Source organism: Melanotaenia boesemani, chromosome 14 (genome assembly GCF_017639745.1).
Source record: "Melanotaenia boesemani isolate fMelBoe1 chromosome 14, fMelBoe1.pri, whole genome shotgun sequence".
Classification (NCBI taxonomy): domain Eukaryota; kingdom Metazoa; phylum Chordata; class Actinopteri; order Atheriniformes; family Melanotaeniidae; genus Melanotaenia; species Melanotaenia boesemani.
In genome coordinates, this window is record NC_055695.1 from 23370122 (window position 1) to 23398103 (window position 27982).

General features: G+C 39.7%; 3 protein-coding genes across 10 annotated transcripts; all 3 read left to right on the top strand.

Moving 5' to 3' along the window:
• Positions 1 to 227: 227 nt before the first annotated feature.
• On the top strand, positions 228 to 6920 carry LOC121653583 (cytochrome b-c1 complex subunit 10-like). The gene is made up of 3 exons (XM_042007151.1): positions 228 to 364; positions 3551 to 3686; positions 6762 to 6920. The coding sequence occupies exons 1-2, from the start codon at positions 303 to 305 to the stop codon at positions 3669 to 3671; spliced, it is 183 nt and encodes a 60-aa protein (XP_041863085.1). The 5' UTR covers positions 228 to 302; the 3' UTR covers positions 3672 to 3686; positions 6762 to 6920.
• Positions 6921 to 7321: 401 nt separating this feature from the next.
• Positions 7322 to 12392, top strand: mbd3b (methyl-CpG binding domain protein 3b). 8 transcript variants are annotated; one of them, XM_042007144.1, is made up of 8 exons: positions 7359 to 7387; positions 9506 to 9574; positions 10146 to 10305; positions 10670 to 10807; positions 10998 to 11088; positions 11223 to 11400; positions 11873 to 12025; positions 12149 to 12392. In XM_042007144.1, exons 1-7 carry the CDS (start codon positions 7374 to 7376, stop codon positions 12018 to 12020), a joined length of 798 nt encoding a protein of 265 aa, XP_041863078.1. In that variant the 5' UTR covers positions 7359 to 7373; the 3' UTR covers positions 12021 to 12025; positions 12149 to 12392. The 8 variants fall into 8 exon arrangements, with proteins under 8 accessions (XP_041863084.1, XP_041863078.1, XP_041863080.1 ...); XM_042007146.1 differs by having other exon boundaries at positions 9506 to 9535; XM_042007145.1 differs by having other exon boundaries at positions 9509 to 9574.
• A 1117-nt stretch (positions 12393 to 13509) lies between these two features.
• On the top strand, positions 13510 to 27722 carry si:dkey-110c1.10 (unconventional myosin-Vb). The gene is made up of 35 exons (XM_042006278.1): positions 13510 to 13572; positions 14900 to 15010; positions 15160 to 15328; positions 16735 to 16879; positions 16956 to 17112; positions 17177 to 17320; positions 17426 to 17507; positions 17616 to 17723; positions 17809 to 17921; positions 18023 to 18291; positions 18391 to 18472; positions 19248 to 19388; positions 19543 to 19674; positions 19756 to 19839; positions 19936 to 20052; positions 20140 to 20237; positions 20495 to 20581; positions 20761 to 21081; positions 22859 to 23015; positions 23198 to 23437; positions 23520 to 23729; positions 23835 to 23928; positions 24036 to 24184; positions 24279 to 24494; positions 24596 to 24696; positions 24829 to 24940; positions 25132 to 25237; positions 25353 to 25454; positions 25608 to 25759; positions 26036 to 26125; positions 26249 to 26381; positions 26474 to 26771; positions 27038 to 27212; positions 27322 to 27402; positions 27490 to 27722. Exons 1-35 carry the CDS (start codon positions 13510 to 13512, stop codon positions 27649 to 27651), a joined length of 5001 nt encoding a protein of 1666 aa, XP_041862212.1. The 3' UTR covers positions 27652 to 27722.
• Positions 27723 to 27982: the final 260 nt, after the last annotated feature.

Genomic DNA, 27982 nt, shown 5'->3' on the forward strand with positions numbered 1-27982 from the left:
AGTTTGTTTCTAATTTTATTGTCAATTAAGGGTTAGGGAACAAATGCATTTGGCATGGGTGTGCAATAATTAGGTACCATTTTACGGAATGATTCTAATAAATTGCATTTGTTTAAAAAAAAAAAATCTTTCTGAAAGACGGACCTGCTAATGGCCTGAGGTACCCTTTTGGTAAACCCACCCAGGATATTCTTGGGTTATTTTTAACAGGCGTCAGAAGAGTCAACCCTACGTAGGGTCCTAAACGGCCATCAGAGAGGGAAACATTTCGTGTTGTGAATATCTGCGAGAAGAACGTCAGAATGGTCCAAAATGTACTCAAGAAAATCGTCGGCCCCAAGTATATTAATATTCTACGGGCGTGGTAAGTAAAAGCAATAATAATTTGAGCTCTGGGATGAAATATTCGTGCTCTCGTTAGGTTGGTTGTGCTGTCAACGTCCTTGTGTCCTTCTTCGTGACCCGTTGGGCTTATAAGCTAACTTTAGCTTAGCATTTATGTTCATTTCCAGCTGGCAGGGCTACTCTGCACAGTCCGTATCCTACCATTTGTCACAAGTCCATTTAGTGGAGAAGGGAAGTGACATTGACGAGGAGGATAAAAGATTTGCGCCTAGCCTTGAAGACTCATTTTAAGTTAATAAAATGGGCAAAATTGGCATTTGAGAGATTGTTAAAACTGATAACTTTCAAGATTGGAGTGCTCATCTTTTAAGAATACGTAAACATAAGTGCTATACAAAATAATAAAAAATGTTATGCACCATCACTTAAATCTTATAAAACTACTGTACAGTGCTGATATTTTCCCTGTCACATAACTATATGTAACTTTACTATAAATGTAAGATTTTAATTTTTTTAGTTTAAATAAAATTTTGTATCCAACAGTAACTATTTTAAACAAACATGGATGTCCTCTTTGGTCTGTTGTCTATAGATTCCCATAAGAAAGCTAATCAACTAATTTTTAAAGATGTTTCCCTGCTGCAACACACCTGACTCAAATTAGTAGGTCATTACCAGGCTTGTGCAGAACTTGACAACAAGCTGTTGGAGAACCTTTTAATGTGATCCAGGTGTGTTGCAGCAAGAAAACATCTAAAATCTTCGCAACACTGCCCCAAGAGGTGTGTTGGTGATTCCTGATTTAAGGTGTAACCATTACCTGTTTTAATTTGGGGATGCACAATATTGTAATTTTGACTGTGTTGTTTATCACATATTTTAATTGTGATGTTTTATATGTTTAATGCTCAGTCTCTTTCATTTGCACAGAAAAGTACAAAACATTTCAAATATACAAATTATTTGACAAAACATGAAATATTTTACGTAAATGTACACAAGCTATACTTTTTTTTTTATGAAAAAACTGCACTGAAATGTGTAAACCTAACAGACTTGAATGATGTCTCCCACAATCAGTTAAATCAGTTCTTCCAAACCTTTTTTCCTTTCATTTTATAATCATGCAAAGAACCCAAGGCTGAACACAGCCCATTGTCCACTGATTGTTATTGATATTATTGTAATCCAGTAGTTTTTTGTATACATTTTTGACATTGAATCAACTTTTGGTTAATCCTCATAATTAATGTATCCCATGTATTTTTGTGTGGAAATTTATGGGTCCAGAAGTCACAGTTCCATTAATAAGCTGCCTGGATGTCTCCATCATCAAAAATATTTTCCAGAATCATGTGTCAGATAAATTGATAAGCTGATCTGTCCATAAAGGCATGAACCATGCCACCAGACTTTCATCTGAAAGTGAAATTGTACGTGTGAACAGTGTCTCTTTCACTGCATTAAGTTTGATTCAGGAGGCTACATTTGCTTATTGGTCTTGTGGAATGAATGTGTCTGAGAGTTATGTAATTTTGATTAAAAACACACCTACAGCAGTGGTTCCCAACCTATTTTCCTTGAGGACCCCCTTCATGTAAATACTAAAAAGCCGCGGACCCCTTGCCTATCCCATGCTGAAACCATGCTTGGTTTTATGCTTTCTAAAGTTAGATTCTCACTATAAATAATGTATTCTGCCTGAGTCCTGTCCTTCCACAAAGTCAAAGTGAAATTAACAACATATAGCATTACTTTTTTTTTTTCTTAAAATAGGGACAACTTATGGACATTAATAATAATGGCTCTGAATGTTTAAAGCCTCTGGGACCCTCTATGCTCTTTGGGGGACCCCCTTGGGGGTGTGCCAGACCCCAGGTTGGGAACCACTGACCTACACTATGTGTAACAGTTTGATATCTTAAGCCTCATACAGAATCCATAGGTTCCAGTAAATAAGATTTTGTGCATTTTCCCCCTATGCATGCGTGGGTTTTCTGCAGGTAATCCCTCTTCCTCTTATGGCCCGAAAACAATCTTGTTAGGTTAATTGGTGTTTCTAAATTCTTCCTAGGAGTGAGTGGTTGTTTTTATGTTGGCCCTACAATGGACAGGTGACCTATCCAGGGTGCGCCCTGCCTCTCGCCTAATAGCAGCTGCAAGAGGCTCCAACTCCCCCCAGAACCCTGCATAGGAATCAGCTGGTAAAGCCGATGGATGTATGTTATGATTTTATACATGTGCTAATTTGTGTTAATTTTGACAATCTATTTGGAGTGAAAACATAGTGAATCCCATTATCTTTGTTGACTCCTTGGTAGGGCTGGACCACTGATCCAGACAGTATTTCCTGTATAGCTTTAAAAAAGAAAACTTTATTGGCCATTACAAATAAGGCTTATCAATATTGTGCATCTCTAGTTCAGATCATATTACAACTTTTTTTTTCTGTGCAAAAGTATTTATTTGCAGGCAGTCCCTAAATAAAGCTGTCTGATATAGCAAAGTAGAAAGTATAACATAAGCATCTTTATTTGTACTTAAGTAGAGTACATTGATTAATATGTACTTTAGAGATGCACAATATTTGGTATCAGCTGATATCGTCTTCAAAATTAGATATCGGCCATTCTGCTAATATAATTACCAATAAAATAACGTGCTGGGAGAACATTATCCAAGTCTGTTTTAATTAGGATATGATGCACATATCTTTTTTTGTTTAAAAACAATTTGGCATTATTTAATTTGTCATGTTGTACATAATGCCAGTTGAAATATTCTTCTTATTTTGCGCAGGAAGTGAATGTTCCATTAGTATGCAGAATAATACTGTTATTTTAATTTAACAACAGAGGGAAGTAGATAATCTCTGCAATTAGGTGTGGGGGAAGAAATATTTTTATCGGTTATCGGCCAAATGAGTTGTAAAATATAGGCATATGGGATAGAAGGTATAAATCCAATATTGTGCATCCCTAATGTACTTAGGAATATTTAATCTCTGTTTATAAAGCTGTTAAGGTTAATGATTTAATTCTTCTACAAATGCAATTTTCTCAAGTTTTATTTTTTTTAATCTTCAAGTTTTAGCCAATTGTAAATTGGCTGCATTGTACATACATGTGCAATGTATAATGCACATCACAGATGATATTGTGGTTCTGTCTCATTAGAAATTCCACTGTTTTCTTCCATCTAGGGTACCAAATATGGTTGCATGGGGAACAGTTGGCGGTGTGGCGCTCATTCACTTCACAGACTGGCGATTAATTCTAGACTATGTTCCATACATTAATGGAAAGTTCAAGAAGGATGAGTGAAAAAGACTATAAAATGTGAGTTATGTCTTCATACCAACCAAATGTATATCTGCTACTTCCTTCTCACACTCTGCTTGCAGTGTTCAGTTGAATTTCTCATGAGCTTTTATTGTGTCACTAAGATAAAACGCACCGTCATGGGGTCACCACACTTGAAGGATGTATTTGTTTATTAAATAGACAGATGTGATGAAAAGCTATTTCATTAGCATGAAAATTTGGGCTTTGTAAAACATATCCTTTAAAGGCAAAATAAGTAGCATTGACACCTAGTGTTTCAAATCAGAACTGCAGTCGAAAGAGAAAAACACGGAGAGCGTCGTCCCACGGTTCTTTTATATACAGTATATGAAGGACGGAGAACATAGCGCCAGCAAACATCATGATGAGGAGCGAAGATGATTCACACACACATGAAGTTGCTATGCTTTGCAATGCTAGCGCTAATTTCACATGCTAATTTACGTTAGCATAAAATAGAGTGTAAACAAACACTACATTAATCAACAAATGCCGCGCAGCAGCAGTTTTCCCTTAGTCTCACTTAATAAATTAATTTGATAGTAATTTAATAAGTTTATAAGGACAAACACAGTATTCACTTGGCCCAAACATCATTACATTTGTTGTTGTAAACTAACAGGCCACCAATTTACTCCACTAATACATCCATACAGTCACACAAATTAATTTAATGAGTGCCGAGAAATAAATTACACTAAAATCTTTGTGAATCAAGATAAACTTTTCGGTTAATTTAAGCAAAATTCCGGTGCTTACCTGCCGAGGAGAAACTTTGCCAGCTCAGACTTCTCCACCTTTCAAAAGATTTTCCAATATTGATCCTCGTTTTATTCCGTTTTTGGTCGTTTGCTTTTTTAGCAAGATGCCCAGGCTTTTTAGGTTTATCTGAAACAATTTCTGGTCCACTTCTTTTACTAGTTTCCATACCTGCACACTGCTGCTCTTTTGCCAACATAAAATACCAAACGCTGCCTTGTTGTTGTTAGGCAACCGTGGGGAGTCGCATATGATTGGTTAAGAAACCAGGAAGTTGGAAAGACCAACACAGTGTACTGAAGTTATTCCGACACTGAACTCGTATTTTGAAGGAGAAAAACTTGACAGACATTGTTGATGTAGGACACAAATTGTTTATAGGGAAGCTTCCTTTTATCACTCGCAGCAAATGAGAACATTTTAAATTATTTTTAAGGAAAAAATCCTAATTATTCAGCCTTTAACAACAACAAAGCAAAGGAATCACAAACCAAAAGCAATCAGTAATATGTTTCTCCTCTTTCTTTTATGCTTTCTTGATAATTTCTGCCATACGTTAGGGCTGGGTGATTAATTGATAATATCGAATTTTCCATTTCGGAGATTTAATTTGATGAAAATCTGGATTTTTTTTTCCATAGTTAGCAGCAGACTTAGCTCTCCCTCCACACCACAAACGGTGTTTGTTTGACAGATGTTCAGTGAAGTGACCCTTCACTCATGCCAGGGATTTAGCTGTGCGTATAACTGCAGTGAGAAATGCTGCTCTCTATGAGATGCAGACGTCAACTTAACCCACAAACCCTCGTTAAGAGACAACCTTCATCAGGGGAATTGTTTCTGCAGTGGATCCTGTATGATAAGGATCCAGATGGAAAGAGATCACGGATGCATTGTGTCGCATACTTCTATTTAAGATATGAAGTCTTTTATATGGTGGAAAAGCTAAGACATTATATGCTTTATTTTTGCTGGCATTCATCTATATAAGCAAATAAATGTTTTTAATAAGTTTGTTTTGTAAAAGAAAAGAAAAAAAAATCTGAGATTTTATTTTTAGGCCATATCGCCCAGCCCTACCATACATTTTCAGTAAGTGATTGTGGTTTATTTTGAGCTTTTCTAGACTGAAATCCCATTTCCTTCAGCAGTGTCTTACAATTCACTCACAAACCAATGGCTCCTGCTCTGCTGGCCATTTGAGCTTTTCCTGTTTGTGTGTGTGCGTTCACTTTCTGTTTTCAAGGTATGTTTTGAGTTTACTGTTGTGACGCTTTTCCCTCCTAACCTGATGTGTGTTTCCCTTTTATAACCTTTCAACTTTGTGTATTTTTGTATGTCTTCTAAATTTTAGAAACAGCTGACTGGGATTGACCTACATTTTTTGCCACGCTCTGAGTTGAATTATCTTTTTAAAGTTTCATGTGTTTCAGCTCAACCCCCTCTTGTTGGAGCAATGTTTTATGCAAATCAGTCTGGTGTAACAACTGGTTTAGCTCTGCAAAATTTCTTTAACAACAGACTCATTTGCATATATATATTGATGCAGGGAATTACTATAGTAATAGAAAATTAACTTTTGTGTTTATAATTGAGTGACTCCATATTTTTCCTGATTCATCTGACCAAAAAATGTATATTAAAGTTATTACTGAAATTTTATTTAAAGTTTTGAGTTATTTCATTACATGAATCAATTCATTTCTTCCTTCCTTCCTTCCTCTCCAAATAAAAATGCCGAGCATCCTCCAAGTGTGGTGATTCCTTTATTTATGCTAGAAGTTGTAAGCCAGGTAAAAGTTCCAGTTTAAACATGCTAAGTCATTGTAAACATTGCCATCACTTATCTTGCACCTGACACCTGCTGAGGTCAGAAATATCTCAGATATCTGCACTTCTTATTAATCTGAAATTGACCCAGTTTAACAGAAATAAATGGTTACAAATACACATTTTTTTAATTTGTGCATTCAATAAAGTAACAATGTGCCAGTGTTTTGGGGATAATCTGTGTTTTTTTTATGAATCGTATTTGGTTATAATTATATGATATAAATACCATCATATTATTAAAAATATGATGGTATAAAATTAGTATTTGTGCATACATATTAGTAATGTACCTTTTGGGGCACTTCTCTTAAACCACCACCACGAACCCCTTCAGTAAATGTTATCTTGTCAGAAATCATTAACTTGTCAAGTCAAGCACAGGTTTTGTCAAGCACAGGAATTGTGTGTGAGTGTGTGCTCTTTTTTTATGCGTTTATATACGTTTTGCTAATGAATGGACCATGTTTCTGCTTTCAGGACAGAACTTGGGGATGGGCGCATGGGTGAATTGCTTAACTGGGGATGCTGAGTCTCAACAGTCAGTCACTGAGGGCTCGAGTTTGGACTTCCAGAGGCACACTGTAAAAACGCTGTTTTGATGAAGTGTTATAAGATGTGAATAAATCTTTAATTTAGCCTAATGTGTCCAATTATTTTGTAAATTCACAACAATTAAAATGTTTTAATTAAACTGCACGGCGAAAGTTGTTTTTCTTATATTTAGTTCATTCATATGCAGAACCAGGATATTTGCAATAAAATTTTCAACAGCTCGATATGCTTCTTTTTCTTTTAGGATGACTTTGCCGATCCAGTCAAAAAAGTTGCATTTTTAAATTCCTCGGGAAAGTGTCTGATGGTGCAATTTAAATTGGTGTAAAATGACGGAATTTAAAGTATTGCAAAGTTGTCTGACGTATAAAACGCCATGTTTCGAACAGGCATTATCCTCATGTTATCGGGCTCAATGCAAAATTTGCGTGGATAATGTCTTTCATTTCTAACATTAGAGGGGGAGGGGACTGAAAGGGGAGAGGGGAGAAGGGATTTAACATAGCAAGAGGCAGAAAGCGAGATAGTGTCCTCAAGATGGATAAAAACGAGTAAGTACATCATCTAAAGGATAATAATGCCGCGAGCAAAGAATGAAGTAATAAGTGTGCCGTTCGGTCAATGTTAATACCGTTTTATGATCAATTTGGAAAGTATATTTGTCATCGATTAGGATTAGGCAAAAACAATTTGGGGTCTCACTATATGCAAATAGCTCTACGGCAATATCCAGTCTAGATGCACGTTTGTCTTTTTTGGCATTACTTTAATACGTTTTTTTCCTTCTTTATATGTACAGATATGTCCGGTTCAGCCTTGAGTCGGTATCTTCTGCGTCGATAGTGTGATATTTAGACCGAGATTTTAGCTACGCACAGCGGCTGTAATTATTGCAGGTCTGACCTTCTGTTGCATACACAAAATCTTATCAAACTGTGATGTGCTTCAGGAATGAAGCGTGTTTAATTGATTAGAACTACTTTGTTCATATATAAAAGCCGGCACCGAGTCTGAAAGACAACGGTCGTCATTGTCGTGGTCGAGCGGCGCTCCAGTTTCACATGCATTACGTAAAACGTGCGCATTTTAGGCTATGAACATCAAGTAAGATGGTTAATTTACTGTTTCTTTAATCATTCAATTGTGTTAATAGACATTGTCACCGCCGCATCGTGATTACGGCCTTTTTTGTTGTCAAGTGTATGGTACTGTAGGTTAGAACGTTTCTGTTATTAACCACGAGCATTCAGGCAGTAGATTAAATACAATTTCCTGTTATTGTAAAAATAAAGGGCTAACAGCCTAAAAACGGGTTACCTTGCATTGCTCTCATCCCCATTTATCAGTCTGTAGACTTCTCGATTTCCCTCCTCCTGTTGTTGGCCCAGTCTCAATCCATCCCCTTGACTCTACACTTGACCCTACTCCTGTTTGCCTTGATGAGCTGTCCCACTTATTTTGGTCGCCTTAATTTGTTGCTACTTGATAAAAGTTCTACACAAGGCCACCTCCAAGCAGCCCCAAACCTTAAACATTTTTGATTAAACTTATAGCAGCTCTGAGTCTGCCATACAAAAAGAAGTTCATGTAAGTTAAAATTTGGAAGTGTAGTTTTTTTTTTAAATATTGTAATACATAATAAAAATGCAAATGTTTAACTGTATTAACAAACTATTTTCCTTTATATTTGACGTCTATAACATATTTAATTAATGTGTTTTAGCATTTATACTCTTGTTCCTTTAGTAATCTACTTTATAGCACACGAGTACCTCCATGTTCTAACTCTTACTAACATGGTTTATGCTGCGAAAAACCTATGCTCTTATTTTGAAGTGTCAATACATAAACTTCCTGTCCTTTTCCGCATGCCTCGCTGTGTCTTTACGTAGCCGCGCTGCCCTGTTTTCCTTGCGGATGTAGTCGTCGTGTCCCGGCGAGACATGTAGGTAGTGATGTGGCTGAGGTCCGTGGCGGAGCGATCTGCGAACGACAAAAGAGATGAGACGTTGTTAGCTGGGAGATCCCATTACAGGGGACGCACGTTTTAAAATGGTCGAAACAAAAGCGTAAGAAACGATAGGCCTTTCAACCCACAAACAAAACAAAACAAAACAAAAAAATAAGAAAAAAAAGAAACAACCAAAAACCAAAATCGACACATCTCCTCAAGTCTAATCTGGTTATTTGTAGTAACTCTTAGTGGATTCATAGGCTACTCGCGTGGGAAATGGAGAAGAAAAGGTGGGATTGCACTGCTCTCCCCAAAGGCTGGAAAATGGAAGAAGTGACCAGAAAGTCGGGTTTGTCAGCTGGCAAGAGCGATGTCTATTACTTTAGGTACTAAACGAACGAGAGCTTGCAATAATTACAGTTGCACGATACACCGAGTTTACGGACTAAAACAGGAATGTGATCAGGAGGACGGTGGTTGGTATAAAGTTTGAGATGGAAAGGGGAGGGGGGTCTAGTTTTCGGCAGGGCAACAAGGCCAGCAGGCCACCTCCTCTCACATTTGTTGACGGGAGTCCGTCCATTCGTTCAGGCTAGTGGTAGCAGCCCACGGCTGTCAAGGCCTTTCTGTTAAATAAAACTCAGTGTAAATGTCAGTTAATACTCTTTATTTCCCATTGAAGTGAATCAACAACGTCAGATTTGTTTTCATTTAGCAGAGCAGAAGAGCAAGATGAGGAACAGAGGCAAGAGAGGGGGGAGGCGGGTCGGTTGTATAGTTTGTGGTAGGCTAACTGTACAATCATACTGGTGTTAACAGTGGTGTGTGATACATTTGCATGAGTTACTAGCACGAATCCACCCACAGTTGTGCCATTGTTGGTCATCGCTCAGGTTAAAGACGTTGCTCCTTCAAGTGGAGCTACAATGTTTCCATCTTGAAACATTTGGCCAAGTGTTAGTTTTGCCATTTTAACATGTTCAGTCTTAGAGGTAAATTTCTGTGCTGTATATGAAAAAGTTATCATAAATGTGTGAAGCTTTTAGTAGATAACATGGTTTTAAAAGAGTATTCATGAAGGAGTGCACTCATTTCACATAGTGCTGCTAATGTTTTTCAGTGTCATTGCTCATTTGGATGTCTGGTTCTTTCTGCTTTTTTGACTTGTTGCACGTTGTGGTCCATGGTTACACGTTTCTGTCTGCCTTGTTCAACTGTGATGTGTCTGTCTTGCTGTCTTTCATCTCTGTGGGACTATCAGTCTTCATGTTGTTCAGTCTGTCCATACTTTTTATTTTTGACAGCAGATTGTATTGATTTGATGATTTTTCTTGTCTCTCCACCTTCCTTGCCAGTCCATCTGGGAAGAAGTTTCGGAGCAAGCCTCAGCTGGCCCGTTACCTTGGTAACCAGATGGACCTCAGCTCCTTTGATTTTCGCACGGGGAAGATGCTGATGAGCAAACTGAACAAGAACCGTCAGAGACTGCGATATGATAACAACAACCAGAACAAGGTGAGACAAAGGAGGGAAATTAATAATTAAAATGTGTCCAGAACTGGCTGTTGTTTATTAAAAAGTGTTTTTAAGTACCAGAATATTGAGTGTGTAGTTTGCATCATACATATATCTGTAATGGAAATTTAATTTTTGTAGGTTGCAAAGCATCTTTGAAGCAGCACTAACTTAATAAGATGCATTAAATCTGCACATGTGGCATGTTAACAGTAAAACTATTTCTATCAGACTTGTTAGTGCTAAATTGTCTCAAGTGCTGGTACAAGCCTCCTATAAACACAGATGTGGGTTTATAATCCAATTATTTCTAAAGAAATTAGTTCTGTGGTCTCATCCTCCTGTCTTTATCCTTATTTCTAAGGGCAAGCCTGATTTGAATACATCACTCCCAGTCAGGCAGACGGCCTCCATTTTTAAGCAGCCAGTTACCAAGGTTACCAACCATCCCAACAACAAAGTGAAAACAGACCCTCAGAAAGCTGTTGATCAACCTCGACAGGTGAAGAGATTCTGCTTATTGCCGTTGATGTTACGCCACACAAACCATCCAGATGTGTTTCTGAAACTGTAACATTGCAGATGTTGTGTAGGTCTTGGAGGGAAATGTGTACCTGGATGAACCAGAGTTGCGTTTGAGTAGCAGATTTGTTTGATGCATTTGAAGCAACTCCATATTTTTCTGTCTACAGCTGTTTTGGGAGAAAAAACTCAGTGGTCTTAATGCTTACGATATTGCAGAAGAGTTGGTGAAAACGATGGAGCTGCCTAAAGGCCTGCAAGGTGAACCAGCTGAGCATTAACAGAAGTAACGTTTAGATAATTCTTACAATGGCAGTGTTGCTGCAACAGCTCAAGACAAAAGCCACTGCGGTGTTTGTTTGTAATAACTGATGACCTTGCTGCTGCTTCTGCAGGCGTTGGACCGGGCTGCACAGATAAAACTCTCCTGTCAGCCATAGCGAGCGCTCTCCACACCAGCGCTGCTCCCATCACTGGGCAGCTGTCTGCTGCTGTGGAGAAGAACCCGGGAGTGTGGCTCAACACGACGCAGCCGCTGTGCAAAGCCTTTATAGTCACAGACGAGGACATCAGGTGGGTCATCACAGAACTGCTGCAATACATTGACCTCTTCTTTGGTTGGAATTCATTTTGTAATGTGCATGCGTTGTTGGCAGTTCACTCCACGCATTAGAATTATTAGACTGCAGAGGAATCCAGTAGCAACACTTCGACTGGCGAGAGTGATAAATTTTTGTCACTTCTGGTCTCTTGCAAAATGCACAAGCAAACGGTGAATTGCCTTCAACAGTTGGCTCTGAAATGAATTTCCTTTTTTAAAAGATTTGTATTGGTTATTTAGAGCCAAATTTTCCACAAAAACAGCTGACACATTCTTTGAAAAATGGCTGATAGCCATGAGTAAGCGTGCTTGTTAGCTGGGATAATTCTGCTGCAAGCTCCACACAATCTGCAAAGCAACATCACCTGCTCTAACTTATCCAGTGTTTGCAACAGGCAGCTGCAACTGCCAACTGTAACAACTTCCTGTTGCATTTCTGAACAGGAAGCAGGAGGAGCTGGTGCACAGTGTGAGGAAAAGGCTGGAGGAGGCGCTCATGGCTGACATGTTGGCCCATGTTGAAGAGGCTGCCAACGAAGGAGAGCCTCTGAAGGACGACGGCAACGGCAGTGAGGATATGGAAAGCGTATAGCACAGGTGGTTGGAGACATAAGTGAAGGGTGAGCCTGGTCATGTGTGTAGATGCAGCAGAGAAATAGGATGATTGACCTCATAAATGTTAGACTTTTGCTAATTTTTTTTTTTTTTTATGTCTTGTAGGTTTTTCTAAAATCAAAATAGGATTGTTCAACGCCTTTTCACAAGACCACGAACAGTTGGAACCCTTTTTCCAGTCCAGCCCTGATGAACTGCCCCCTCCACCGACCGGTATCTGCATCCAACTTTAACCTCAACCCAATTCACTCCAGTGCAATCTCAGCATTTGTTTTATCATGAACTCTGCTGGACTTGACTGTATTAATCAGCCCAGATGATTTTTATGATGAAAACAACAAACAAGATTTAAAAAAAAAAAAAAGACACAAATGAACTTTGAAATATTAGAAATAATTTAGCTACATTGTCAAATTCAGTGTTCAGTGTGTTTTTTACGAAAAGGTTTCAGAATTTTTTGTGACAATCATGTCAGTTACAAACGTTTCATTGTCAGCAGAAAGTTGATTTTGTTTACTTTTCTGGTTCTGGGCAGATTGGGAATGAATGTTTTTGTATTTTTTGGCATCTCACTGGAAATTTTAACGTGTGCTCCATGAGTAACTCAACACGATCGACGTGAATCTACTAGTTGTAGACCAATGTGAGGTGGTCTCACCTGCAGGCGGCTGATGTTACTAATATAGAAGATATAGTATGACACTTGAATCTGTTCAAAGTGGACAAAGTTTTAATGTAATTCCAAGGATGTTTTATCATCTACATCAGCTGTATTGTCTGAGTCACGCTCAGTACTGACTAAGGAGAGGACTTGTCATTTTTAATGAGTATATTTGCTCTGATAAACACATGCACGACTCAGCTGAGGGCAGTGGGAGAGAGATGACTTGAAACCTCTTTCGGTTGTTCAATTGTTGCTGTTTTGTATTTTTCATCATTCTAGGTGCTTAGCGATGTTGGAAAACATTGCTATTGTCCTTTTTTTTGTGTGTGTCAATGTTACCACACACTTGCTGCCTCCTCTTAAACCCATGCACAAAACTGGTGACAGCAAATTATTGTTAGTTTTAATTATTATCTAAAGAACAATGATTTTTGCATTTTTTTTAATCCCTGTTGGGTGAAGAGTGAATAATTCATCCAGCTGAAATCATGAAATTCCCCTCGCAACATCAGCAGGCTGATTGCTGAAATGAATTTGATTGTGTTGATTATTAAAAGGTTTCAATATGTCACTAAATCTGCAGTGTGCTTTTGTTTTATATCATTGAAAATCTGATTAGTCATCTTTATAAGAGGTGTAACTTTGAAGAAATGTGCATTTATGGATGAGCAACACAGTACAATATGTGGATATTGCACCCCCCGTTCAGTCTTATTTTGCTGCTGATTCAACTCCAGTACCTCCAGAATTGGGGAGTGGAGCGGATGGTTCAGACATCAACCCCATTAACACTTTTGTGATCATGGTGTGCTTGAAGAACAACAAGACCACACTTGACCTGCAGAAACTCCCTGCTAAAGAAAATGTAACCAGGCTGGTGACCAGCATGAGGAGGAGGAGGTATTAAGCCTCCTTCCTCAAAGGGTAAAATTAAAGTGTAAACATGTATTTCCTTATTATTATGTGAGAGTACAATCATCCAATCCACCAAGAAACTTAAAACATGAATAAATACCAACAGGATAAAACTGCAGGGGATTTTGAACATTTTTTTTAGGCCACTACCCACATGTTTAGCTGTATTGTCCATTCCACAGAAGCACAATCCTTACAAGTTTTACCTCATTGTAAAGGTGACCAGTCGAGCTTTCTAATGATGTACAATACAGCATCAGTTTGTGTTACAAAAGTGGAGAAATAATCAGCCAAACACAAACTTCCTTGCTTTTTGTGCTAAGATTATATTAAGGAAAGGGTGTGTACTGTATCAGCTGTAACTGTTAAAACCTGCTATTTAGATGTCGCAAATTAATTTAAAAGACACGTTTCCATAGCGCAGCTCTGCCTGGGTGTAACTACTCAAACTGATCATCCAATAGCTGCATCCTCCTGCAGATTAACAGTTAACCTGACTGTCTTTATGTGAGTCTGGACAAAGTGCAGAATACTGTCACCTGGACGGGAGGCGACCGCAGAGAAGCAGGATACCGGCTTCCCCCCCCTCACAAGAACACACTGACAGTAGCTGGAGTTTTACATGATGTCTTCCTATGTGATTAAAGGGTAAAACATGTCAACTCTGGAATTATACACAAAGGTAAGAGTTAGAGTTTAAGCTATATTTAAGATGTTTTAAATGATTTTGGATCTTTAAAGGAAATCCTAATGAATGGTTTAGCATGAGTATGTATGTCAGGTTAACAGTTATTTGCTTCATGCCTTAAAATAACAGGTCCTGATACAATCCATACTGATGTAGAAACTCTGCAAAGGCTTTAATCTTCACTTCTCAAAGCCTGATTGTATCAAATTTACTAATTAAATTACCTACTAAATGTTTGCACTATTGGACCAAACCTGTTCTATTAGTTCAAAATATTAATAAGTGAATTACTGGTGGTAAATAATGGCTAATCCATGGAAGCAATTTAAAGAGGATGACCAGTGTTAATTTTTAACATCGTTAAAGACTGTTTTATGCTGATCGGTGACAAATGCCTTGACTGGGTGAGGCCAGGACGTGTGACATCTAAGCAGTGTTTGACACTAAATTTAATGTCCTGTAATATTGATTTTTTTCTCTCTAATTTCAGATTTTTCCACATTATGTCCATATCCAACAATACTAATTCTCCATGTAGTTTGACCCAGTTTTAGAGTAACGCCTTGGTAACAGTCTGCTCTTTTGCTAGGGGGCGAGTGTGTGGGTCCCTGACCCAGATGCAGTCTGGGTTTCAGCTCAGCTCCTGCAGGACTACAGGCCTGGAGACAAACAGCTACAGCTACAGCTCTCTAATGGAAATGTGAGACATGCAGCACATTATCTTGTATCCAGAATCATTTCATAGCTCAAGTTTACTTGTCTTCATAAAATGTCACAGTAATTTTTTTCTCACTAAATATAATTTTATTTCCTACTTCTTAGACCACTAACTTCCACTTCTATTGATAGGAGGTCCGTTACTCTGTGGACTCTCCTTCTGATCTCCCACCGCTGGGGAACCCTGACATCCTGGAGGGTGAGAATGACCTGACAGCCCTCAGCTTTCTCCATGAGCCTGCTGTGCTACATAACCTCCGGGTTCGATTTCTGGACTACAGTTGCATCTACACCTACTGTGGTGAGCAAAACATGGGTAGATGAAAGCAGAACACACAGGGCAACATAAAAGTAGAAGCACATGATTGTCCAGATAAAAATGGGACAGCATGACAGCTGAAGAGCTGGAGGAAAAAAGCCCCAACCAAGCAGCTACTGTGAGCTTCTGTTTGCATGATTACAGCAAAGTTGTATATAAATCAAAGATCAAAGGTTAAAAGAAAGAGACAACTCCCTATCTGTCACCTTTTATAAAACTGGTTTAGCATACAGTCATTTTCCGGTATTACATGTCAGGACATAAAAGAAAAATAATAAAACTAAATCTGTCCAGACCTTCAAATGACTTTGAAATGGTCATTGAAGCAGTTTGATTCTTGTTTTTTCAGCCATTCTGTAATTTGCTGCTGTGCTTTGGATCATTGTCTTGTTGCATTATCCAATTTCAGCCAAGCTTTAGCTGTCAGACAGATGGCCTCACATTTAACTCTAGAATAATCTGGTATACAAAGGAGTTTATGGCTGACTCAATGACTGCAAGGTGTCCAGTTGCTTTGGCTGCAAAACAAGCCTGACTAATCAGCCCTCCACTGCTGTTTCTGACAGCTGTTATAAGGTTTTTGCATCGTGGACAAACATCTTTACTGGGGTCAGACTGGTCCAAAAGGATGTTGTTCCAGAGGTTTTGTGGTTTGTTCAGAAGCAAGTTTGCAAAGCTATAAGCTGTGCTGCCATGTTCTTTTAAAGAGAATATGCTTTATTCTGTAAATCTTATAAAATTAATCCATACTTGTTCCATCTTCTTTTAAGTCATTTTCCTTCTGTACTGTCAGAAGCAGATCTGGGAAGACTGGCATCTGTCTTTGGAGTTTTTGTTTTACTGAATAAGTGTTTGTAATCTACAATGATCTAGATTGTTTAGAAATGGCATTAATTATCAGTTAATCAAATGAATTTGATGGGCAGAACTTGGCTCCTTCTTACCCTTTTGACTTCTGTGGAAGCACCTTGTCAGAACCGGGTCTTAAAATTAGTAAAATTTTTCATATTAAATTCCATTATGCCCTGACTTTTAAACTTTTACAGATGACAGAGGTTGTTTCTCCTTTTTGTCATAGTTGTGCAGTATGTTGTGTATTTAGTTTAGTTTAAGATTCATCCTTTTGTTATGAGAATGATCATTTTTTTATATATCAATTATGTCTAGAAACATTGAAGAGTTGCAAATACTTTTAAAAATGTTAAACTAAAAGTAGTTAGTGTGCTAAAGGTTTTGTCAGGGAAACTAAATTGGAATCCTTTTAATAATGATAATGTTTTTATATGTAAAAAAACTTGCCCTTGTAACATCTGTCTTCAGAAACCAAAATCCTTTCAGTATGAAGGATGTTGTAATGTTGGTATTACTTCCTTTACCTGTCCCTCCAGGTATTGTGTTAGTTGCAATCAACCCCTACGATCAGCTTCCTATATATGGGGAGGAGGTGATAGATGCTTACAGTGGTCAGGACATGACTGACATGGAGCCTCACATCTTTTCTGTGGCAGAAGAAGCCTACCGCACCATGACTAGGTAAGGGGGTAGAAGTCATTTCAGGATAGCCTGTTTACTAAATGGAGCTTGATAGTCACATGATCTGTTTAAATAGGGAGGAGAGGAACCAGTCCATCATCATCAGTGGGGAGTCAGGCTCAGGGAAAACTGTCTCAGCCAAATTCACCATGCGGTACTTTGCTGTGGTTGGAGGAGCAGCACAGCAGACCAGCGTGGAGGAGAGGGTTCTGGCCTCCAATCCCATCATGGAGGTAAAGACTAAAAGCAGTTTTTTTTAGGTTATGAACACGACCTCACTGTGTGTTTCATTTGCAGTCCATAGGGAATGCAAAAACCACTCGGAATGACAACAGTAGTCGTTTTGGAAAGTACATTGAGATCGGCTTTGGCAGGAAGGGGGACATCATCGGGGCCAACATGAGAACATATCTGCTGGAGAAATCAAGGGTTGTCTTCCAGGTAAGGTAGAAAAATGTTTTATATCTAAAATGTTACTCCTTTCTGTCAGGGATGTACATGTTTATGAATTTTCTCCCTGTAAACATATATTTGTGTGTTTTTAAGGCATCAGAAGAGAGAAACTACCACATCTTCTATCAGCTGTGTGCCTCCAGAGAGCTGCCTGAAATGAGGTCGCTCAAACTGGGTGAGACTTCTTTACACTGACTCTTTCAGCTCGTTCTCAAGAGATTTCCACATCCACTCAGTCTATACTGCTTGTAGTTTGAATGTGATGTGTTTTTGCTGACTCCAGATGCGCCTGAATATTTTCGCTACACTAACCAGGGAGGACAGGTGCAGATACCAGACACAGATGATTTGTCAGACCTGGAACGAACTCGCAATGCTTTCACAATCTTGGGTATATTCAATTTAGATGAACCAGAATAGAAAACTAAGAGATAGAAGTGGGAATACTTTATGTATTTGCACACCTAATATTGCAGGTGTGCAGCCTGACCAGCAGATGGAGCTCTTCAGGATCTTGTCAGCTGTCCTCCACCTCGGTAATGTCGACATTCAAGCCAGTGGGAGAAGTTCTGACCGGAGTTACATCGATGTAATGAATATTACGGCACTGTATTGATATAGATTCTTGTATTTTCCTGATTCCTTTAAATAAGTGCAGACCAAGAGTAAATGTCAGTTGTTTTCCTTTAGGCAGAGGACCGCTCTCTTGCTGTTTTCTCCAAGCTGTTAGGAGTTGAGGGATCTCAGATGGCTCACTGGCTGTGCCATCGCAGACTTGCTGTAGGAGGAGAGATGCTGGTGAAGCCTATGACCGGGCAGCAGGCTCTAGAAGCCCGAGATGCACTTTCCAAACACATCTATGGTCAGCTGTTTACGTGGACAGTCCAGAGGCTTAACTCAGCCCTGCGCACACAGAAGGGGAAGACCAAATCCTTCATAGGCGTGTTAGATATCTACGGGTGAGTGAATGAAATGTAGATTTTATTTACCAGCAGTGTGTGGTTAAGATCTTTTTGTGTGTCTTCAAAATAGACTGATAAGTCTCTCTCTTGGAGCAGATTTGAGACGTTTGAACGGAACAGTTTTGAGCAGTTCTGTATAAATTATGCAAATGAAAAACTGCAGCAGCAGTTCAACAGGGTGAGTTTTCTCTCTATTTGGACATCTGACATGTAGTATTCTATTTAACTTTGTGTTCAGATGCTACACTGACATGTATCAGAGAAAGTTTCTGTGTAACCTGAAAGCCTGTAGTGCTTCTGTGCAAAAAGAAGATAGTGACTGTAATAAAGATGATGATAAAGAATGCTTTTACTTACCTTATGCCTTGACAGTAACAGAGACGGCCCTTCAGTAAGAAGAACACATGGCCCTCTTCTTCCTCTTTCTCCTGTTCCTGATGCAGTTCACAAGAATCAACTGTACCAGAAAAAAACAAAACAAACAAACAAAACAACAAAAACAAACAATCAATGCCAGACAGTGTCAGTCATTACTACTTGAGTTGCCAGGGTTATAAGCCTGTGCATGCATGACAGCCCCCTCTGCAGAGAGAAGCTTCGGAGGCAGAGCTGCAGCACAGCAAAAAGGGAGAAAAGGAACCTGTAAGCTGTGCTTGTTCAAATTTTCATGCTAAGCCCACCTTCTTTTCTTCTCACTTTCTTCTTAAGGCTACAAGGATCAGCTTTGAATATTTAAAACATTTTGTACTAAATTAAAAGGTATACAGTACGTAAGATACTGTAAGATATGCGTTTAAAATATTTTTAGGGGCCATACTGTGTGGTGCAAAAAAAAATCTTGGTCTATTTATGAGCTAAAATGATTTCTATTGAGTGGTATTAATGCTACACCCAGGCTCTTTATTTTTTCTCTATTATTAACATTTGAATTCTTGTTTTGTGTTTGTTGTAAGCACGTCTTCCACTTGGAGCAGGAGGAGTATGTCCGAGAGGAGCTTGCCTGGGACAGGATTGAATTCAGTGACAATCAGCAGTGTATCGATCTCATTGAGGGACATCTGGGCATGTTTGATCTGTTAGATGAGGAGTGCCGGGTTAGTCCCAGTTTCACCTCTTCAGTCATGCCCTCTGCCTATTGTTGTGTCTTTTTGCATGTTTACAGACTTATATAATTTGAACTCATTGGGTTTTAATGCTGATCTACAAAAGTTTTATTCTGTGATGACAGTTTCTCTGTAAATGGTGCAGATGCCCAAAGGTTCAGACGAAAACTGGGTGCGCAAGCTGTACGACCAACATCTAACCAGTATGCCCCATCCTCACTTCAGGAAACCTCGCATGTCCAACAGTGCCTTCATCATACTGCACTTTGCTGACATTGTAAGTGATGAAAGGTTGCATCTCTTACTTGCCTTGCTGCAACCAGTCTGCTTGCATTGAATGTTTTCCGCCTTAAATCAGGTGCAGTATGAATGCGATGGCTTTTTAGACAAGAACCGAGACACGGTTTTTGAAGAGCTCATTAACATTCTCAAAGCAAGTCAGGTAAACATGCATCAGATAAAAAGTTGTTTCATATTCTTATATAATCTGTATGGAGTGGCCAGTGTATCACTGATGTGTGTGTATGTCATGCATCAGTCTGAGCTAGTGGCTGAGTTGTTCCAGCAGCAGGGAAATAGACCCTCTGTGGCCAATGGAAGCATTCGCTCAGGGACAAGAGCCACCAGAGAACATAAGCTGACTGTAGGCTTCCAGGTGAGATATTATCTCTTTTTTCTTCTTTCACATATATTTTTTTTCAGGCTAATTAAGTTGCATGTTCATTGTGTTTTGTCTTGTCAGTTTCGTCAGTCCTTGCAGATGTTAATGGACACTCTCAATAGCACCACACCTCATTACGTCCGCTGTATCAAACCAAATGACCTAAAAGAACCGTTTATGTAAGTCTTAATTTGGTTTACTGCAAGGACATCCAGTTTTATTCACCAATGGGGGCCACTATCCTGCAGCTTTTATATGTTTTGCTGGTCCAACACCTGGTTGAAATAAAATTGATTTCTCCAGCAGTTAGTCAAGTTCTGCACAAGCATGTTGAAGCAGGGAAACATATAAAACCTGCCGGATAGTGGCCCTTGACAACCAGAATTGAGCATCTTGTGTTTACTGGGTATCACTGTGTGCATCCTCTTCTTGTAAGGTTTGACCCTAAGAGGACAGTCCAGCAGTTGAGAGCCTGCGGGGTCCTGGAGACTATTCGTATCAGTGCGGCAGGTTATCCATCCAGGTACTGAGAACTCCTCTGGTGTTAATCCTACTCCTGACTTAAATCTTATATATTAGTAGAATAGTGTGGTATTTCTACTAATTGTAGTGCTTTAAATGACTAATGAGGCTAATGTGTACTAATGTTTAAATATCAGGTTGTTTATCCCTAAGATTCGCGTGTCAAATCTGTGTCTACAGATGGACATATGAGGAGTTCTTCAGCAGATATCGCGTTCTACTTCAAGGGTATCAGAGCCAGCAGCACGCCCAGGCCTTGTGCAGACAGGCCATGTCTCAGCTCATCCCAGACCCAAACCAGTACTGCTTTGGAAAGACCAAAGTATTCTTCCGGGCAGGTCAGGTGGCTCTTCTGGAGAGGCTTAGAGCTGAGAGACTGCGTATGGCTGCTGTGGTCATCCAAAGTTGGGTCAAAGGATGGCTGGCACGGATCAGATACAGCAGGATCGTTTGGGCAACTGTCACCATTCAGAGATACTGCAGAGGAGGTCTCGCCAGACGGTGAGGACACATATTTATCTTTGTAAATATAACAACAACTGGGAAATTTTCTGTATTTTTGCATAAAGGTAACCTAACAACATCAGATATTTGCACAGTTAAAGACTAATCTTTACAACGTGGTCTTGGTTGTATATAATGGAATAAGGATACAAGATTTTTTTTGAAAACTCAGAGCTGTTGATGCTCAGGCTGGAAAAGGTTACACAACATATAATAGACATTCTGCCATTTTTTTTCAAAACAAACTATTTTTTAAACTTTTAATTAAATGTTTGTGACATGCTTTGGTCAAAATAACAGAAGCACTGCATCAGCTCATTTTTCCTCCATCAATTTGCCTTTCAAGTATTCACTGATGGTGCATTCACTGCCAAATGAGAAATCAGAAATTCTGCTTTCCAACTGGTAGAAAACTTAAAAGTCAGATTTCCTTGTTGGAAAAAACATTAAGTAAGTACTGGTAAAACACAAAGAGCTCATTTATTTCTTCAGTTAAATGAACTATATAACTAAAAGTAAGCAAGCACTTCCAAGGTACAGTGAATGCAGCATCATATGAAGCTTAAGCTTAGTGGAAATAATGGGAAAAGAGGCTGGATAACTTTGCAAAATGATTCATCTTTACTCTGAATAGCTGAGTTTTTTCAGACACTCAAATATAACTTCTCTTTTTTCTTTTTTACGAAAAAAGTGATTTATTCATAATACGTTCCCTTAAGGAGTTTGGACTCCAACAACCTGAAGTCAGATATTTTGTGTCCTAATGAAGGACATTCGGGACAATTTTTAACTAACAAAATAGTCAACCAACAAAGTTCCCCCCAAAATTCAAGTTGTGTAATAGCATGTGTAATCTTATAAAAAATAATTGTTCATGAATTTTCCATCAGAATAATAAATAATAGTGGGTTTGGACAAGCTAGAGAGCTGCTGGAAAAATGGTTTGTTGTTTTAAATGAGAGACATTACGTATGAAAAAAGGAAAACCGTGTCAGACATGGTGGTGCTGGTTTCGTAATTTGGGCCAATTTATCTGGATGTGGATCCAGACTGCTTGCCATCATTGATAGAATGATGAATTTCTAATGATACTAATGAATTTGAGAAAGGAAAAAGATCAAGTTCTTTACTTTAGAACTTCAAAACAATCTGGGAAAAAATCAGAAAATAAATGAGGACAATAAAGACAAAAAAATTTCTATTATTATTTGTCTATGTATTTTTACATTTATATTTCTGTTTATAGTTTTATTTAATTGTCTTTATATGTTCTAATTTCTTTTAATCTTTTTAGATATATTTATGTCTATATATTTCTGTTTTTTTTTTCCCATATTTGTCTTCTTTTGGCACTCCTATAATTCCATACAAAGATTAGTTAAAAAAACAAAATGAACGTTAAAAATCATAAAGTCAATCTATGTGACCTTTTATAAAACTGGTTCCCATCCTTTCGCTATTCACAGATTGGCTTATTTCCCATTCATGAATTTTTTCTTCCTAATGAGTTCTACCTGCTTTTAGAACTTGTGTGAAAATCCGATATAATTTTCAGTCAAATAGTTTGTTAAAATTAGTAGAAAATTTAAAGGATTAGAAAACATCCAAGCATGTGTGCATCACAGCACAGTCTTTCCACACTTCATTTAATGTATTTTTAAAGGAAAAATGAACAATTTGGTAACTTTGCATAATAACCTTGGGAAACAAACAGCTAAACTGTAGATTTAAACTTGAGAAAATCTTCTATCATTTCTTTCTAACATGGCTGCAGGCTGGCTCTAATACTGCGCTACACTAAAGCTGCCTTAGTGATCCAGAAGACCTATCGCATGCTGGTGGTCAGGCAGCTGTTCCTCATGATCCGACAGGCTACTATCACCATCCAGGCCTTCACCAGGGGCACATTGGCACGCCGCAGATATAGACAGGTCAGCGTGCAGCATCAGCCTTTTTCCTCCCTATTACCTCCCTGAGCTGATCCTTGAGAAATACAAGACTGTTTTATTCAGTTCTGATGTCATGAGCAGCACACTGCAAAATACTTGGTTTACAAGTTAAATGCACGTGACCTGAATCGACTTGAAGTTCAAACCCTGTTTTCACTCCCCAGTTGGTGGCAGAGAGGGCTGCTGTGCTGCTCCAGGCGAGTGTGCGTAGGTGGTTGGCGAGGCGGGCTTACAGGCGGGTGCATGCGGCGGTGGTCTTCATGCAGTGCTGCGTGCGCCGCAGGGCTGCCAGGAGAGAGCTGCTGAAACTGAAGACAGAGGCCCGCTCAGTGGAGAGGTACAGAGAGCTCAACAAAGGCATGGAAGTCAAGCTGATGCAGTTGCAGCTGAGAGTAGACCAGGAGGTGGGTGATGGTTGTTTTCTGTTAAACAAGAAGTGATTTCATTTGATATTTGTCTCATTAAGCTGATTGTGTGGTGGTCCAGGCAAGGCAGAGTGCTGCTTTGAGAGAGACCCTTAATGCAGAACGAGGGGCTGCTGGTGCCGAGCTGGAAGCTCTGAGGGCCATCATAAAGAAACTAGAGAACCAGAAACAGGAGAAACCTCCATCTGTCCCAGTCATCAGTGAGAAAGAAGTGGAAGAAAGGAAGAAAGCTGAGGAGAAAATTGCCCAACAGATCCTTCAACTCACACAAGTAAATCCGCAACCCAAAATACACGATGCATTTCTCTGCCTTCATCTTCTGTTGAATTATTCAGCTTTTTAAAGATTTTGACCTGTGAACACACTATCTCTCAAGGAGCTGCAAGCCCTGCAGAAAGAAAAGGACAGCGTTTCCACAGAGAAAGAAGAACTTTCTGCTCGCTTGCTTGACCAAGAAAAAGCACAGAATGGTGGGCCTCGGCTCCAGCAGCTGTCTGTATTCTTCTGTTTCTTTGTCACGTTTCGTGTATCTAATTTCTTTTCTTTCTCTTTTGTGTGTTTGTCCATGTGAGTGCAGAGTGTGTGCGTAAGGCTGTGCTGCAGGCGAGTGCAGCTCTTCAGGCAGAGCTGGATCAGGAGAAGACCAAGTATCAGGGCCTCCTGAGGGAATTTACCAGACTGGAGCAGAGATATGACAACCTCAGGGAGATGAGTCTGTTCACTGAGGTTCAGAACTGCCATCAAAGACACTTAAACACCGTTTTGTTTGTCTTCAGGTTGTTTTTTGCCTCATGTCCTCCTCCTCCTCCTCACCATGCAGCATACCAAGGGCCACAGAAGGAACGACTCCTCCCAGAGTCTGAGCTTGGAGCCGCTCTCTCCCTCCCCAACTCCGCTCTCGCCCCAGTCTCTCGGCCCATTCACAGCATCACCCTTCACATCTGCCTTGCCTTCACCAGAGGAGGTGCGCAGAGTTAGTGTGACGTCTCCAAGTTTTGAGAGGAGACTCTCAGTGTGGAACTCTGAAACACCAATGGTGAGTAAATATGAGGCCTGGAGTTAAAAAGCGTTTCTTGAAGATACAGAAATCTAAAATCTAAAGTGTAATACTGCATCATGTCATGTTTGTGTTGACAGGACCAACTGATGGAGAAGATGGATGTGGCCAAAGACCCGGCGGTGAAGATGAAAAGAGAAGACTTGGAACTCGCTTATGATGCTGTGCGAGTGGCCAACAAGTCAGTTTTCACTATTTACTCCCTTCATAGCTGTCAATGGATTACTGCGCTTCACTTTCAGATCTTGGGTTGTGATTTATGTTCGAGACGAACTCATCTGTCATCCTGTTTTTGTCTGTCCCTCTGAGTCAGGTTCCTAGAGAGCCAGCTGCGTAACCAGCACAGCCAGCAGGAAAAGGAACTGGAGGCTCTGAGGTGCCAACTCAGTCAATCAATATCTTCTTCTTCTTCTGCACAGGCACAGGTGGAGATTTATTTATGTTGTCTAAAACTAATTTAATGTACAGAATAATTACAGAATAATCTAATCAATTGTTGCTCTCATAAATATAAGAGTCATGGGGGTCCTCTGCCTTTTAAAACATGTTTGATGTTTAACATTTAAAGAACATTGGGTGAAATATAAAGTTCAAAATTAAAATTTGTCTTTCAAAGGAGCTCCAGGAGTTGCTAGAAGCCAGAGAGCATGAGTGTGTGCGGCTGAGAAGGGAGCTGAAGGAGCTTAGAAACATCTCGTCACTCAGACGACTCCTGACACAAGGTGAGATTTCCCCTCGCTGGCTGTACATGAGTACAGAGAGCCTGAACTGTTTATGTTTGAAGGTTTGTGTTGAGGTGTTCACCCTCTCTGGTTTTCTCATCAATTTCAACCTCAGAGACTTCCTGTCCACATCACTCAAAGCCAACAGCAGCAGTCACTGGTTTGCTGGAATGTAGGAAAAAAGATGAAACCAAACTTATCAAGAACCTCATCACAGGTGAGACTAATCTTTAAATTTTTTTTTTTCCATTTTAGGACACATGTAATGCTTATGTAATATGAATTCCAGAAACACAAACGTTACAGTGAAAATCATCTAAACCTGTATCTGCTGACCTGTCCTTGTTGGCTGTCTCTGTCTGCGTTTCAGACATCCGTGTCGATGGCGCGCTCTCCCTGCCCCCCGGTTTGCCCGCCAGCTTGCTCTTCTTGTGCGTCCGTCAAGCTGACTGCAGTGGAGATCAGGCTCGTGCTCGCTCGCTCTGCAGCACCACTGTCACCGCCATGAAGGCTGCTCTGAAGGTAACCTGAACTCTGATCTGAATCTTCCCACATGCGCCATATGGCTGAGGTTTAGTACACGAAGGCAGTTCACTTCCTGTCTAACAAAACACCAAGACACTAACTTTGAAACACTCTTTGTGGTCATTGTCTCACTGTGTGCTCATCCTCAAGCAAGAATATTCTGACTCATAAGGGGGAAGACCATGTGCTAAATATACAAACATCACCACTGAGATATTTTTTTTACTATCTGTCATATGAGTGTTACTTTTCTCACTGCATCTGTTTCTGCAGAAACATATTAATGATGTAGATATGACTGCTCTGTGGCTGAAAAACCTCTGTCTGTTGCATGACCTGTTGATTCAGCACTCTCCACAACGGGTATGTTTTATTCATTTTTATTTTCATCATCCTTTTGGACAAAATCTTAAGACAGGATGATCAGTGATCAGTGTGCTCAGGAATTTGTTAGTAGTCTGTGTGACTTGTTTCTTTATTTTTCAGACTCTTGATTCAGATGAACAGGTTCCACTGACCGCTGACATGAGCGACGTGATCCGCACCCTGAGTGACCTCTGTATCCAGGCCTACCAGCAGCTTCTCACCATCTCTGGGAAGCGTCTACACAACATCATAGGTACCGCTTACAGCATTCACAATACTAAAACTGCTAATGCTCTTTCAAAACTCCACTGCTCCTTGTGTCCTGCTCTTCCTCCTTCCTCTCAGTCCCTGCTTTGCTGGAGAGCGAAACCATCACCGGTCTGTCTGGTTCAGCAGTGAAGCTGGGAGTGTCCAGGAAGCGAGCAGGCTCAGACCCCAGGCCTGTAGGAGGGGATGCTCCAACCATGGCTTCTGTGCTAAGGGAGCTTGGAGCCCTTCACACTGCCATGACCCGCCAGTTTTTGCCCCAGAGTTTGTTGGAGCAGGCCTTCCGCCAGCTCACCCACGTCATCTGTGCATCAGCTCTTAATAATTTGCTGCTGAGGAAAGACATGTGCTGCTGGAGTCGTGGCATGCAAATACGGTAAAAAAACATGTACACATGAATGTGCATACATGAAATACTCCAACTTGAAGGTCTCAAATTATCTGCACTGGATCATCATTCCAATGCTGAGGATTTAACTGCTGACTGAAAATGAACTAGTTGAAGATCTAATTGACTCTAATGTTTCTAAATAATGTTTTTTTTTCAGAGATAATTGAAAAATAATATTATTATTTCTCTTTTCTTAACTTGTTATTAGCTGTGAGTTGTTCCACATTAATCATCTTTGTCGTGACATTTAGCTACAATGTGAGCCTGCTGGAGGAGTGGCTGCGGAGTCGAGATGTGCAGGCAGGTGGCGCTGTGACCACATTGGAGCCACTTATCCAGGCAGTTCAGCTGCTGCAGGTGGGGAAAAAGACCGAGGCGGATGCACAGGCCATTGTTCAGACCTGCACAGCCCTCTCCAGTCAGCAGGTGGGTGTGTTAGTCTGTTCTAGGTTGTGCTGGCGAAGAAAAGTGTGGAGCATTTTATCTAATTGCCTGCTTGTCTTTTTTTCTTTCTTTTTTAAATTATGGGTGACAGATTGTGAAGATTTTGACCCTCTACACGCCCCAGAGTGATCTTGATGAAAGAGTCACTCTGAATTTCATCCGTATTGTTCAGGTACTGTTTGGCAAGATGAGGTCTGACATAATAATTCATTTAAAGCAGCATCTGAGTGTCAGTGGTTTCTGTCTTTACTGTCCCCAGGGGCTTCTCAAAGGCCGCTCTGCCAGTCCGCCTCCACAACTCCTAATGGACCTGAGGAGAGAGTTTCCTGTCACATTCCCTCACTTGCCTCCCCCAGTCCTCAGTGCTAAAGAGTTGGTCATCCCTGACTCTCTCAAGATCTCGTTTCTGCGTAAAGCCTAAAAAAAACTGGATGCGAAAGTGCAAAATGTGCCTCTCAACCTTCTGAATTAAATCCTGTGCAATTTAAACAAGCTTCAAAATCTGTTGTGAATTAAAATTTTTCTGATTATTAGAATCCACTTGTAACTCACTGATGTGGCAATAATGCTAATGGAGTGCAAAAATGTAGATAATTTTTCATATTTTATTGGAAGCAGTAACACAGCGAGACTGCAGTCTCAGGAACCTCAACCTCCAATGAGAACAACTAGAAAAAAATAAAAAAAAAAAAAATTAGAAACATCTTGTGTATAAAAAAATTCCCATGCGAGTACTTTGTACCACTACACAT